General features: G+C 40.3%; 1 protein-coding gene across 1 annotated transcript; it reads right to left on the bottom strand.

Annotated features, from left to right (window-relative positions):
- Positions 1-1265: 1265 nt before the first annotated feature.
- Positions 1266-14101, bottom strand: FAM149A (family with sequence similarity 149, member A; the record flags this gene model as incomplete). The annotated part of the gene is made up of 11 exons (XM_010149555.1): positions 1266-1395; positions 2685-2813; positions 3964-4191; positions 4398-4501; positions 6085-6227; positions 7266-7456; positions 9072-9245; positions 9399-9524; positions 11266-11408; positions 12877-13009; positions 13991-14101. Coding segments are annotated over 11 exons (1612 nt in total), but the record flags the coding sequence as incomplete, so codon positions are not given.
- Positions 14102-16305: the final 2204 nt, after the last annotated feature.

The raw sequence follows: 16305 nt of genomic DNA, 5'->3' as shown, positions 1-16305 counted from the left end.
CAGTGTAGCCAAAGGAGAAAAATACTAAGCCTGGAAAGTAATTTAAAAATGCTTCATTTACTCAAAAGAATACAACATTTGATGACCATTTACACCAACAAGAAATCTGATAAACAGTATGCATATAAAATATGTTACAAATGCTGGATTACCAATCCTTGAACATTAATAAAAAGAAGTGAGGAGAACTGGTATTAATTCCCAAGTAGAAAAAACTGATTCTATTCTCAACTGCACTATTTGGGAAAATAATTGAGTTTTTCAGCTCCTCCCCTTCCCCTTCAACCACAGCTACTTAAAGTGCTGGCTTTCTGATGGAAGGAGGAATGTCTGACTGCAAATATACAGGGTACTAACAGCCAGGGACCTGATCAGGGCTGTGACCTCTGGGCAGAACACAATCCCACCTCCTCTCTGATCTGCCCATTTGGGTCGACACAGAGGGGTATGAAACAATGACTTCATCAATTAAGTAAATATTTTCACGTTAAAGCTTCAAAGGCTTGGATAGTAAAAAATATGATTAATTTGAACAATAACAGGCAATATGTTATAAGACATCTCAAGAAGTGGGAATGGTCTTACTGACTTGTCAAATTGCAGGTTCAATTGCTCAGGATCTGCAAAAAAGTTTGTCCTGACAGGGAAAACACTGTTTCCTGTATACAAAGTCCATCCCAGCAGTTCCTACAATAACTGATGAATAGAACAACGTAAATAGAAGCAATGAGTGAATTCCAACTCAAAAGGACCAAAGGAAGAACATGTAGGGACAGACAATATTTACAAGAGAGCAACTGCAGTAAGCAGATAGCCTACTGAAAAATGGAGAAGTGTTAAAAGTGGAATAAAAAAGAAGATGCCAAGAAGTCCGGCTTAAAAGTATAAGTTATATATATAACTGATGTTTGGATAGACTGTAATGTCTTCAACACTGAGGAAAACACAAAGAAGTGGGAACAGGACTTCATGGCTTAAACATAACTTATTTGCTCCTATAGGCAGAGTAACAATTCCCTAAGGAATGACAGAAAAAGGAGGAATGCCTGAGAAGAAAGTGCAGCAGCATCTTGACTCTGCAAACAGAGCTGTCACCCAAAACTCTGGGATCTCAACCATTTGTTTTGTTCTGCTCTAATTTTAATCTAACCTCTGGTCAGACAGCTTTAAAAGAAGGCAATGCAGGCATCCTGAGGATCGCACGGCTCAGCAGAAACCAGCACATTGCCCATGTTCTTTGTTACACAAGACACTAGCTGGCAAATTTAGTGCTTCAGTCTTCCATTCCGTGCAGGGGGGTCCTGTTTCTTCCTAAACTGGGTTAAGAAGTAATCTGAAACCTCTTCCTTGAGGTTGAAGGGTTTCTCTGAAAAGATCTGTAGTAGTGCTGTGAGCCTAGAAAAGATAAAACATTGTTAATTGTGGTAGAATGTGACACTCCAGGATTATGTATTAGTTACTTCCATCAGCCTTTTCAGACCAATGTTCCCTAACCTGCCCTTGACCTTACATGACCTTTTATATAATTATGACAATCAGATAAGTATTTAAACTCAAGGAACTTCCAAACAAATAAAGGTTATGTTCAAGCACCCAAATACCTCAGAAACTAGCTAGCCAGCTTTATTGTACCAATGGGACTAAATAAGCCATGCAGGGCTGCACTCTTTTTCAGTGTTACAAACGGAAAACATAGTTGCAGATCAGTATTAACCTTTTTGTTTATTTAAGAGAGCTTTATACTTACAATAAAAAAGCACACTTTCAATTTTATTTTTTCCTACATAAAAAGTTCACTAATTTGGTGAATTTATATGGAGGCTAAAATAAAATTCGTGTCATGAAACCAAAAGGCAGAACAGTTCACAAACATGTGTTTGTGTTGCTACTCTAGCAGCTGCAAAATATTTAGCCTGTACACCACATCCTCTTGCCACAACTGTAAATATGCTGAAATCATAGCATCACCACCTAAGATGAGGGGGAATTCTTTTCCTTCCACGTCACAGCAACAAAAAGCAGCTTTGCAGGATTCCTAACAGTCATACCTAGGGCTATCTCAGACCAAGTGAGAAGAAACTTCAAAACCAAACTGAAAAGGTAATGCCGAGCATACCTGTTGTTCTTTTACGCAAAGATGGCTCACCCTGAGCACTTTACTTCTCGACCGTACTACGGATTAATAGGTTTTGTTGGCCTTTTGCCTTCCAAGTGATTCTTACTTTGCCTACCTATTAAATATCCTGGACCTGTCCCTCTGTGGTTAGCAAAATCCATTGGAGTCCGTGATCTCTTCTGAGGTGTGGCTGTCTGTACAAAGGAAGGACATACCATTAGCTACTATAGTATAATTATCTACTGAAATGGTTTGATTACAGTTTTTATGATGTAGTCCAGCAGAGCAAGTACTACCAAGCTGCAAAGCTCAAAGCAGTACAAAACTGCACGCTTCTAGTACACAGACACCCTCAAAAGAACTGTTGGATGCATTAACAGTTGAAAAAAATCTCTTCATCCTGCTTTTCAAGGTCCCACACCCTCTCAATGCCTTTTAACCTCCTGCTTTCCATAGGTAGCAGGAATCCCTGTACACCAGGAATCAGGAGAGATCTTCTATAGATCAACTGTGGGCATGAACAGAAGCTTCTTCACTTCTCCATGTCCCCAGTTATACTGTAACATACCCTGAATGTATGAGTTGTGTTGGGCCTTGAAAACTGAGCAGTAATAAAAGTTCTTTCTCTGAGTGGCCGTTGCTGTGTACCACCAGGCACTGCACTCGATACTCTGCTGTGAGCATATCGTCCTCGATGCTGGAAGAATTAAAAGAGCATTGAGAGAATGCTGCAAATGAACTGGTTAAAATAGTATTTTTCCCTTGCCATAAAACAAACAGCACAAGAGAAGAAAATAAAAATATGTTTTCACTAACCAAAACCACTGATTTAAGGTAATTTAAGGGTACTGATGTTTTTCAAACAGATTTGAGACTGTTCCCTAATATTAGTTGATAATGCCCAAAGGCTTATATTAATTAAAATCATAATAATAATTACAAGTTCACATGTGGTTCAATTCCAAATATTATTCAGAGGCAAAATAATAGCAAAATGTCAATTTACTTTCACTCTGGTAACTTACTGCTTCCCTATGTTCCAAAAATAGGCAAGTATCAGTAAGACTTACCTCACCAAAAAACTATATTTAAATACAGGTGGATATAAGTGCAAGGTTACTAGCCAGGTGGTTAGTTGTTTTTCTGGTTTTTGGGGTTGGTTTGTTTGTTTTAAGATTTTTCTGTTTTCAGAGGAAAGTCGACCGTTTGTGAGCTGAGGTTTTAAACTGCCTTCTTTTGCATTCTAACAGTACCACAATGTAGCAGACATTAGCGTTTCAAGACCATATATTAAATGTGAACCAACACAAACTGTAAAACTGCTCATTTAAACCAGTCAGAGAGATATTTCTTTCCGAAGAGCTTGAAGTTTTTCACCAGTACAAAAACGAACACAACTTACAGAGCTCTGTTGGAATCGCGGCACTGAAAGACAGTGTTCAGCAGCCTCCGAATTTATCGGTGGTAACCTGTTCCGGGTTGTAGGTACACGAGCAGAAGATAAACGATCTGAGCTGGCACCCCTGGAGAGTTTTAAGGGTGCTCCTTTTAGGAAAATTCACATTAAAGACTTCTTCACTGAAGTAATATGAAATTATTAAGCAGTACATTTCTTTATAAAGGTCAGCTACAGAAAGTAACAGAACCTGATATAGCAACCAAAAAAAAAACCAAAAAACCAAATGTCTCTCCCCCAAAAACATGGTTCTACTTGCTTTCTTTTTCTTTCTCTGTTCTATTATAAATAACACATCTTAGGTCAGTTCTCAAGTATTTCACAAAATCCTTCACTGGCAAAATATCAGTAAAGTTTTGAGGAAAGGAGAGAATAAAATGAAAAAACTCACAATTTGGTTCCCCTAAGGATTTGATCATTGTAGATGTTAGGAGGTTTTGAGGAAAGCTGGTCAGAAGTGAGATAAGGCAATCTACAGTGGCTTGGTTGCTTCCTAGAAGATGCCAGCAGTACTCGAGATGACGAGAGAACACTGTTATCAGCAATTCTCTCCAACCTAGTGTGCACTGAATTTGGAGTACTGGAGCCAATGCTGCGCTGTTTGTCTTCCTGCTCGCTCCTAGGGAAAAAAAGGAGGAGAAAGGAGATGAGGATGAAGTTAAAGAAGTAAAAGGATTTCAAAAATTGTATCCTCTACAAATCTTTGTCACATCAGCAACACACGAAGAAGATGACTGCCTTCTTACTTATGTTGTACAATTGCAAAACATCTTCTATATAGTATGGATTGTGAGGTGTTTTGAGCATGTCAATACCAACACCTACTGTGTTTTTTCCACTGTGGCAACATGCCTCTGCTGGAGTGGTTTTGCCTGAATTGTCATCACACCATTCAAATCACTGCAGAAGTTGCTGGAGAAACGGTGAACCTAGTAAAAGGAACAAATACGCATCAACCTTAATGCTTTTTTTGAAGTAAGGCCTCAAAAAGATTTTCTACTTCTTTCTTAGAAAATTCCTGTTACAGTGTTTCAGTAGAATTCACAGTAGTAGATTGAGCAAAGACATTTTGCTTATTTTAAATAGATTCTTGCAAACAAAACTTTGGTAAATTAGTTAATGAATTGGAACTCAACTTGCAATATAAACTTCAATTGAAGCTGAACGTTGATTCTCCGAAATTTCCATTTTCCCTCAGCACAGGCCAGCCCATGGGCACAGAGCCTGGGCATGCATCAGGAGAAGTGTGGCCAGCAGGTCAAGGGAGGGGATTCTGCCCCTCTACTCTGCTCTCGTGAGACCCCACCTGGAGTGCTGCATCCAGCTGTGGAGCCCCCAACATCAGAAGGGTATTGACCACTTGGAGCGAGTCCAGAGGAGGCCACAAAGATGCCTATAATGAAAGTCTGAGAGAATTGGGCTTATTCAGCCTGGAGAAGAGAAGGCTCCGGGGAGACCTTAGAGCACCTTCCAGTGCCTGAAGGGGCTACAAGGAAGCTGGGGGGCACTTTTTACAAAGGCCTGTAGTGACAGGACAAGGGGTAACGGGTTTAAATTGAAAGTGGGGAGGTTTAGGTTGGATATCAGGAAGAAATTCTTCCCGGAGAGGGTGGTGATGCACTGGGACAGGTTGCCCAGAGAAGCTGTGGATGCCCCATCCCTGGAAGTGTTCAAGGCCAGGCTGGATGAGGCTTTGAGCAACTTGGTCTAGTGGAAGGTGTCCCTGCCCATGGCAGGGGGGTTGGAACTGGATGGTCTTTAAGGTCCCTTCCAACCCAAACCACCCTGTGATTCTAGAATTACATCTAGGTGTTTCACTTTTGGCTGCTGGGACCAGTACAGAAACAAGCATGCCAGCAGGAAACACCAAGACTGCTGTGCTACCTCTTCCATGTTCCTTACCTCACTACCAAGCAAGCGTGGAGAAAGAGCAAAAAAACAGAGCAGCAGTGGTTGGAAAAGCACAAGTGTGCATCAGAGGAGCCAGGGGACAGAGGGAGAAGGCAGCAAGTAGGACAGAAAGTTTTATCAATACAAACATGAGCTTCCACAATGACAGGTAAGGTCTAGTGCCAGTGCACTGGTGGATGTAGAGCAAGTCTACTTTTACAAGAGGCAAAAGAAATGAGAAGGAACAGAGTCTGAAACTCACAGAGCTGTACATAAAGCCCTTTAAGTCACAACTTCACATCCCTGCAATCCAGGGAAGAGACTAATCTACTTTCTTAATTCTACCAAAAGGAAATGACTGGACCACAATAAAAGCAGAATTATTTCCTAAGGAGAAATACAGTCTAGCAAGTGGTATTTTGGGAATCAATTTCAGAAATATCTTAGTGAAAAATGGTATCTTTAAGAACCACCAAAGAACAAGTGATTGCAAACAAGAAAAGTACATTTAATGAACCTTCATTTTAAATTAACTTAAATATTTCAAGCCTTTTCTAACTTAAACCAGGACTCTGTCCAAGGTCAGCAGAAAAAAAACTCACTGACAGAAAATCATTTTTACCTGGGAGGAAGCAAAAAATACACTTCGCGCTTCAGAGCCTCTGGAAAGAGGAATGCTCCCGGCATCTGCTGCAATACGAATGACTGGCAAATGTGGCAGTTTTGTTGTAACAGCTTTCAGTTTTTCCACCTGTTTGTCACCCTCTGTACAAAAGCAAAAAAAAAAAAAAAAGTAAAGGTATTTTGTATGTTTACATCCACCATTTGCTGGGATTCAAACATCATTAGACTTCCCCCTGCCCCAGGACGTCTTCAAAGCCAGGCTGGACGAGGCTTTGAGCAACCTGGTCTAATGGAAGGTGTCCCTGCCCATGGCAGGGGGGTTGGAACTGGATGGTCTTTAAGGTCCCTTCCAACCCTAACCATTCTATGATTCTGTGATTCACAGTAAATAAAGACTTTCACACAGTTTTAAGTTTCCATGATATTTAAAAATCTACCATAATTGATGTTTTCCTGAAAGCATTCCCATTTGTTTATGCTTTCTCTGACACTGACTAAGAAGTTGGTCTATACAGGTAGAGCTGGAGAGGAGTGTTTAAGAAAATACTGCTAAGACTCTTGGAATGTTATTTAAAAATTCCCAAAGCTTTGGGGTTTTTTTTAAAGCACAAAAAAAAACCCCAAACAAAGTCTATCAATCCCATCCTTGTCTGACAGCAGCTACAGAGTTTCATTTTGGGTATGTGCCACCATCTTACTTCCAATATAAACCCAAATTATTTTACATTCCTAGTTGAAATATGTTGGTTAGCTATTTGTCCTAAGTTTATGCCCTTTACAAAGAGCACACCTATCATAAACCTGCTGAGCTATCTGCCCTGAACTGCAATACTGAGCTAAAAAATGTACCTGTGCTGTGAAAAGCCCTTTTGTATTTCAGTAACACCTGAAATGCTGAATTCCAACACTGCAAGTATTCTGCGAAATTTCACCATTTCTTAATCATCGTAGACTTACATTTGAGGCTGAATGTACCTTAAAATTGAAGCTTCATACAAAACTCCCTGAAAATTAGTAGGAATATTTATATTCTAGGTGCAGGGCACACAGGCAGCAAGCCATTACATACTTTACAATACTGGACTACGATATGGCTATCTTAAGCCTTAAGAAAAAAAAAAAAACACCCACATTCCTGAGTTAGATACAATAAATACCAGATCTAAAAATATCAAATACCTGTGATACTAGTTTCCCAATTTTTTTTAATCAGTTCCTCCAATATTCCAATTACATTGCTCCAGATACAATCAAATACTTCAGAAGCCACGGCATCTTTGATACAGGCATTGGGAGAAACAGGGGGAATGCCACGCTTACTCCTCTTCTCAGCAAGATGCATTTTCTTCTGTTCCCAACTCTCATCACCACTAAGAAAGGAAGCAAATGCAAGTGAATTCCCATGGGTTTTGACATTTTTTCCCCTTCCTTCTAATAAACCAAATGAATAGAAACATACATATGGAAGGAAAAAAAGCCAGTCAGGTGTAGATCACAAAAAGATTCAAACGTACAGGGTACCTATGGGAACAGAACCTAACGAACACATACAATCGTTTCTTTTTCTTTTTTGCTTGCAGGGGAAAAATTTTTAAAAATCCAGTCAGTGCATTACAATAGAAAGATCTGCAGCTCTAGAAGGAACAGCTTTAAGTGTGGCACTTAGTCATTTGAGGTTAAATCCTGTATTTTTTACCATAGCATAAGGGAACCTATGTCTGTTGTATTTGGCAGGAGGACTATCACACAGGACATCTCTTTTTGATCATGTCCTGTGTACCTGCACACATCTGCAGCACTGATCAAAGAGAAACAACTCCAAAGGGTTTTTGCAGCCTGACAAGAATTGCAGAGCCCATAGCCTTACGCTCACCTCCTCCCTTTCCACTGCTGTGTGAACAGTTACATTTTTAATTATTTTATTTTCCCCCCTCCCTCCCTAGGGAAGCACAGCCTAGCAACATTTCCTAACTTGCTCTTCTAACATACTTCTCAGGAAGAATGTTTTAAGCGTTTTCTTTTTTTAATGCCATCATCTTTCTAAAAAAAATGCAATTTTTTTTGAAATTACAAGGATGATCCCGAATTCATACTGGTTTCTACCATTTCCCTTTCCCTTCTCCGTCACTTCTTCACATCTTCCTCAAACTGGACTGCAAACTCCTTCACTATACCTGAGAGCTGGATGAATGATCCAACTCACAAAATGACCACGCCACCTTTGTATCAGGCTTTGTGTTAGTAACGGAGAACAAGACATTTCAGAATTGAAGAGAAATAAGAAACAACATATCACGGAGAGAAACACATTTTCAGTCAAGACTCTCTCCCTAATGAAGCTTGCACACTTAGCAAAACAAAGAGAAGAATCCTAAAAGGCTTCTTAAACCCAAAGCCTTTTCAAAAGGCAGCCACCCAGGCCCTCTCTTTCAAACAGGACTGAAAGGGTCTCGTTCCTTAGTTTTTCAGGACAACCATGTCTTTTTCCTTTTCAAGATGAGAGTTGCATGACTCTTGTAATTCCCCAGACTGCTCTAAATGCAGGCTGTATCCTGCACTTCTCACAAAGCTGTTACACACTGCACAGAAAGAACTTAAGATTCATTAGGGCAAACAATGAGAACACATACTGTGTGATGACCATAAACAACCTGGTAGTCCAGCCATTCACTTGGGGAGAAGGGCTTCCTTCATTCTATTCCCTGTCTCAAGATTAAATATTAATTTTATTGATCTCCGTACACCTCAGAACAACTAGTGGTCGTGACACGTGCCTCTGATGTGGGAAATGTGAGTTTTGAACCTCTAGAAAGACAACATACATAATCTTCCACATGCCCAGTGAGTGCTTTGACCACGGTGCTACCAAACACAGGGACGGAAGGAACAGATTTTACAGAAAAGAAACACAGTTTAGGAGCCCTGACTGGGTTCATTGATAATTTTTCATTATATTCTTTAAAAATATATAGATCTGTTATTTACAGCTCCTTGTCAAAGGCAAGATATTCTTCTATTTTTCCATCCGCATCATAGATTTCTTCTTCCAGGAACGAATACAGAGATGAGTCAGAGGCAGAAATCCTAGTGGTACTTGAATCTAGTGATTTATGTATTGGAGATGCTGTTGGGATCAGTTTAGAGCCTGCAATGCAGAGCCTGAAAAAACATCAACAAAATGAGAATTAAATATTCAAAGAAAGAAGAAAGTGCATATTTTATTATACTGAAATGTTTCAGTAACATAAAAGTGATACTTGTACTTATTTCTGAAGAGGGAAGACCAAAAAGAAAACTAAAAAATGAACATACTCTTTTATCTTACTAGTACATTCATGGAAGGCAGGTAAACACTTCGTATCCACACAGGCATCACTTCTGCTCTGAAAATGCTGAAAGCCTTCATCCTTTGGCAATAGGAGCTGCTTTCCTAGAAGCCTGAATGAAAATGAGAGAACTAGCTTTATCTGAGATGGAAATCTGCTCCATATGCAAATATCAAGAATACAAATACCTGCAAAGAGTAGGCAGTGTGAAAGCTGATCTTACATTTGCTTTGAAAAAGCAATTTATGGTGGGGTCAGGGCCTTGTGTAATACAGTAACATAGCCTAGTATTTAAGTCATTAAAGGCAAGCTGATTTGCACAAGATTAGATTCTAGGTTATAATTTTTAAGAGCGAATTATCAAACCAGTTAGATAGTTCTAAAGGTAGATAAACATACTTCCTTTCGTAACAAAACTCTGTAAGGAATGTTTAGAAAGGGATGCAAAAAGCTTTCTCTTTAAACAGATCTGATCTTTCCCTTATTGATGACAGTTCTCAAGTATATTTATTCCCCCATGCTGAGCTAAGTATGAATAGCTGGTTTACAAATTAAAAGGAAAGCCAGTGAGCTCTTTAAAGCACAACTCAGAAATAAATCTGACATCCCAGAGCTATTCTTTTGAGTAATTATTCAACATAAACTGAGTTTTAAGGTTTAAGCTTAATAATGAAAACAACCTTTTCTTTATTTTTTCTTTTTAAACCACAGCATGTACCACATCCCTTAGCGCCAATTGCCAAACAGCCCCCAGATTTCCTCAGTTCGCTTTCAACCTCTTGGACTTGGTTGGTATCGCCAGCATCAGATTTGAATCAAAAACTCCTAAGTACAGGGAATCACTTCTTAAAAAAAAAAAAGCCATCTAGTGAAAAAACTCTGAAAATACAGTGAAATGACAATATTTTTGATTACACAGCACAGAAACCTGTCTCCATTTTACGCATGTCCTATTAATTTTTACAGTATTTAAAAACGGCAAAGCATGCCTTCATGCCAGTGAAAACTGGCTCAGTTTTATTTAACAATTTTCTCTTATTCCCGACAAAGTGTGACAAGCTTTGTTGGTTGATTTTGGTTTATATTTACTAATAACAAGCCTCTGCAAATTATCTAAAAGCATTGAGAGTATGCCAGCATTCATTTTAATGGTGTTAACAACCTATTGAGTAGAAGACAGACACATGCAGGTCTATGTTTACAATAGCTTAGAGCCACGACACCCCACTGAGAATGACAGGCCATCATTTATGAAGGCAGGACAGTACAACACAGTGCAACACTGACTTTGTCCCGTTACAAGACGCAGTCATTGGCCTGCCTGGAGATTTTGCACATCAGTGCAAAACAATCTGCATTAATCATGTATGTGTCCTCCTATCTGTTCAACTAGCTACTGCTGGGTTAACATCACACATTGGTTTACGCTGATTTACATAGCCTAGGAAGACATTATGGCTGGGCAGTGCATGTGAAGCATGTTGACACCTCCATTTCTCATTTCTTTCTAGGAGAATCACTAACAGAATTTACACAGTATGTCTCCGTTTACATTAAAAAAAAAACCAAGGTGTTATTCTTTATGTAGAAAAGGTCATTATGAAATTGGTGCATTATTTTCTCATTACATCCTCCTTTGCAGACAAAGATGTCTGCAATCACTGTATTAAGCAAAATAAAAAGCATTAGCTGCTTGTGCACCACCACCCAGACTTAGTGCATCACAAGATCAAGATTTGAATGCAAAAGTGTTACTTGATGCTATACACCAAGAGCAATTCATAAGAGGGTACCCCAAAAATCCAAATCAGTGGTAACTGGTATAAATGAGTACCATCAAGAACTTCCCTTACCTTAGATGAGGAAATTGTTCAACCCAGTCTGCACATTCTGCCTGCAGGCTCTGAGTTTGGGAGGTCACTTTTCCTTCAAACAGCATTTCATCAATCTCCCAAAATAACTGATGCACTCTCTGTGTGTTGGCTTTATCAAATTCCTACATATTATAAAATTAATAATTGTTAGCAAATATGCATAAATATTTATATTTTAAACAGTATTTAAAGAACAGGACAACTTGGACCAATTTGGCTAAACATCTCGGAACGGACCTTCAGACCACTGGCTTTGGAGACATATTCATACGCTGCAGCGTAAAAAAAGCCACCCAGGTAGTTGGCCTAAGCAAGGTGATGTAGCAAAAAGGAACTAGCTGCCTAGGATTAGGCAACAGAAAACACCAGTTACAAGGTGTCCGCGCTCCTAGCTCCCTCCCTGCACCAAAATGGAGCAAAGCACGCGCCATCGCACCTCTGTGACCCACGACACCAAAGCTCCCTGCTCTTTTGAGCAGCACTCCTCCTTTCAGAACAGGACCGCTAAGAGAGCCAAGGGGGGGTACCTTCCTTCTGCATGACAAGGTCTGGTGATTAGTAAACAACCCCCAGTGTGAGAAACTGGCTTCCACACCTCTTCACTGAAGCTACAACTCTGTGCAACCCGAAACGGGCGAGTGCAGGGGCACATGAAGGCGCCAGGGAAGAGCCTGGCTTTACCCAGTGATGTGGAAATGAGCACTTGGCTGAGGATTTCTCGGCTGGGAGACTGTTTATAAACAGCATTTGGCCACTTGTATTAGATGCTCTGAAATGCAGAAGAAAGTGATAATACTCAGGGTACATATCGTACCTGTTCACTTCCAGCCGAGTGCCCCAACTACTTCGGATTACAGAAGGGACCACACCGAAAAGGAATGGGAACATAACTCACACAGGCTATTGTATGATCCAGAGTCAGGCTTTCTCCTGGAGGGCTGGAAGTGATGGATGGGGTCACTACCCTAAAGGTCAGGATATTATGCAAAAGGTATGGCAGAATTACCACTGCCAGCCATGGATGGCTCCTTAGATAAAGCAGCAGCAACTGCAAGTTTTTGAATTTATTAAATGCTGCCAGCCTGCACCACGTATGTCTCAGAGGTCAGCCTCTGGAACAGTTTCAGCCTCTCTCTACATCACCTACGAAATAGAACTGAGCTAAATATTTACTCAGACTGGGACATTTACATACGTGCTCAAGAATGTACTTCATGACTCCTACCACTGAGAACAGTTCAATTTAGACACTGCCTGCTTTACACAGGATTTGGAAACATGTATTTTATCACCCTCCTGGATTCAAAAACCTGAGCCTACTTTCTCTGATAAAGGAAGTTTGTTTTCCCCAAATTTCATAATTTCATATTTTTATTCCATTTTCCTTTGTTACACATCAGCTCCACTGATATCAACTTGCAAACAGAACTGTTTTTTAAATATTCAATTAATATACTTAATCATCAGGCTATAATGAATGAAAATGGTTAACCTCTCCTACAGGGCATGTGTTACATGTCTTTTCTGTAAAAAATTAATCTATTCAACAATGTTCAGATAAAGCATGCCATAAAAGTTTCCGTGACGTACATCATCCCTCCAGGAGTAAACTGAACTTCTCTCAGTAGACAAACCAGTAGTATAGCTGTTTATTCCAGACCAAGAATTATTCAGCTCCGTGGGTGTTGTACGACCACCAGATGAAAGTGATGAAAGAGGTTCACTGTGAAAAGACGACAAATTAAAACAAAGAACACAGCAGTTTTCTGCATAAACATTCTAAAACTAACACAGCTGATCACATGTATGGACAGTGATACATATTCCTGTTGGATGCAAGATTTTCAGGACATGCTGTTGGAGTTGATGTGAAGAGTTTCAAATGTATGTTTTTAAGTAGAGTGCAATGAATAGATGCTCCTATTTGTACCATTTACTGCCTTAAAGGCAATTCCTCCTACAGCATTATGCTTTTCTGCATAGCACTGCAACTGTAAGGGCACTCTAGAACATATCCACACATATATCCAAGCATTTCCCCCTCTAACAATTTTGTTTTCTCCAGTTCCACTAATGGGCACATCAAAACTATACATTAAAGACATTAAAACACACATTAAAACATAGGCCTTCTTTAACTCTATTAGAAGGTATCACAAGAAAATTATGCAAAACTGGGCACAACATCTCTACAAATGTTTCAAACAGCATGTGAGTTACATATCTGTAGACTATGTCTTTTATGCTGTTAGACCTGGTGCATCTTAAACCTTCAGCTCTGGAACCCCAACTCTCAGAAAGCTCTAGCTGGTCCCTGTCAGCCGCTACCCGCCCTGGGATGCAGTGAAAGCACAGGCAGTTGGACATATAAGGCCAGGCAAATCCCAACAACTGCCAACTGGGCTGAAACATATTGAAAGTTAACTGACCTGCAACACTGGTGAGCATTATTTGTGTGTAACCGTGAAGTCTGACCTCCCTTCCAGGCTTAATCAGTGCCCTTCACTAAGCTCTAAAACTATGTAAATCCGTATCACAAACCAGGAGTGAACTTCAAACCCTCTAAACAATGGGTGAGGTCAATTTGTATCCCACAGTAGTTGTCATCCACGAGAATGACTAATGAAAACGAACACCAATCTTGAAATACCTACTTAAGGCAAGAGTCTGTTAATGACGTACTATTTCAGAAGTGAATGCATACCAAGTATAATTGTTGATGGCTTCCTGCACATTTCTCTCAAAAACTGCTGGAAGACACTCTCCACTTTTTCCGGAAAGACACTGATTTGTGGAACCTCTGGACAGTCCCTTCCTATAAACACAGAAACACATCATTCCATAATGTCAAATAAGGTTAACTCACACCTCCACTGAAAAAAAAAAAGGGGGAGGGGGGACAGGAAAAGAGATAACTCTTGAATTTTTCAATCCTATCCATCACTTGCTTGAGACAAAATACCTCGTTTTAAAACAGTTTTTATTTACACAAGTATTTTTCAGAAAAGCATACATTTAATTTGAGACTCATTTTAGTCCACAGGCACTCTCCGTCAATTTTGCACTTTAAAATCCGCATGAAGCAGAACACAAACACAGCAGCACCTCACTACTGCAGAAACAGAGCAAGGCACAAACGAGTAATTGCCCACACAGCAGTTATTTAGCTGTGTTTCTGTTCAATTGTTAACATGCAGCCCATTTTCTCAGACAACTCTGCATAAAACGAAGTGGGAGATACGCTGCCAAGCAAACAGTGGCCTTTACTAAAACAATTAACTCTTGACCTGGCTGTTTGAAGTGAATGAAGACACAAGTATGTCAGAAAACATGGGCATGTTCCCAATAAATTTAGAAACCACAAAGCATCAGTTCCTCCAGTACTAAAGACTCCTTAACAGTGTATTAAAAACCAAGCCACAAGCTTTCCAGTGTTATGCCTTTCCAGCATAAGAAGTGCTAGAACTTGTCTTTTTTGGTTCTCTGAATACCTAACTCATGTTCAAACTTTAAAACCATCTCTTCCCAACCCCACAGAGGAGTATAAAGATAGGGTAAGGAACTGTGCCTGCACTTTTATTACTAGCCTTAAAAGAATACCTTTTAATGAAGGGACTTCTTTTTTTTAAACCAGAAACTGTTTATAATCACACATTTCTATAAACCCACTAAGTTCTGTCATTAACATGTTAAACCCACAACTTCAGAATATATACAGATGTGTCAAAGTGTTCCTCAGAAACACTTTTACGGATTACTTCATCTGTGGAAGTTCCTATTTTCATTCCATAAAATCCCCAGGTTGTAACCGTGAACAGCAGCATGACTGCATCAAAGCACATTTGTGAATAAGTAACTGTAAGGAAACAGCTCACAGTTCAAGAATTTTCTCGATTCGCCTAGCCAAGAACTGTAGACTGACCCTGCAACAGTCAGGACTGCTCTGCCTTCTTCTATCCTTTCTGACATTTATCTTGCCATTACACAGATTACAAAATGCACGAAAAAATCTAACTCCCTGCTGAAATGGACCACATCACACATCCTACTGTTCTGCCCTGGCTAACAGGCCATCAAAAACCTACTACAAGTTTAAATTTCTCATCAGAGAAGACCCTGAATTGCAGAGTCTTGGAGGCTGGTACAGCAGCCATGGGAAGTCTCCCTGTGTGTTTGCTCTAATTTCCTCCCTTTTCCCTAGGCATCTGCTTTTGGCCACAACCAAGAGGCCCTATGAAAAGTACCACAGTCCAGTCCCATGAAAATTTTGTTTTGTCATAACATCAAGATCTATCTTCCAGGCAGTAACAGCGAGCTCAGAACATTCTTCTACACGGAAAGTTTCAGTTCAGACATCCCTTATTCTGCCATTTCATCTGTCATGTCATTGCCCAGGCAGCCTTATAAGGCCTTTCTCCATTCCTTTTTCATAGCTGACCCCTGTCCTTAGTATTTTTCCACAGCTCAGTATCACCGCCAAGCCTTCTCACTTCACTGCTCACCCCTTTACCTAGCTCGGTCAACTAGCCTGAGCTGCCCAGGGCAGATGCCTGTGAACCACCACGGGAGGTGGGAAGAACGTGCTGCTACCCCCGTTTCCTACGGCAGCTACTTGCCTGTAGAACCCTTTCCTCTCGTGTTCCAGCTGCTCCATTTACTTGACAGCCTTTTGGCAATCATAGCCAATTACATTGCTGGATCCCCTGTATCTCTAAGGTTTTCTGAGTTCCCAAAGAAACCCGGGGGGTTTTCCTTTGTGGCTTTGAGAGAAACTTAACCTACAAACATGACAAAAGTGAATTACCACCAATAACATTTCACTTCCTCTGGGAAACAAAGCATACTTCATGGCAAAATGCATGATGTGACGGAGCTTCCCAACTCCTTGGACCACAGGCCATGAGGAGATGAGCCAGGAAACGACTACAACAGAATAAAAGGGAACTCCACTCCCAGCACATCCATCGCACACCTCCACAGCGCTCCGCAACCGCGGGCGGCCAGCGAGGACGGCCCGCA

Source organism: Eurypyga helias, unplaced genomic scaffold (genome assembly GCF_000690775.1).
Source record: "Eurypyga helias isolate BGI_N326 unplaced genomic scaffold, ASM69077v1 scaffold7640, whole genome shotgun sequence".
In the NCBI taxonomy this organism is placed as follows: Eukaryota; Metazoa; Chordata; class Aves; order Eurypygiformes; family Eurypygidae; genus Eurypyga; species Eurypyga helias.
The sequence above is the reverse complement of the archived record's forward strand: the minus strand, read 5'-3'. Positions and strand labels throughout refer to the sequence as shown.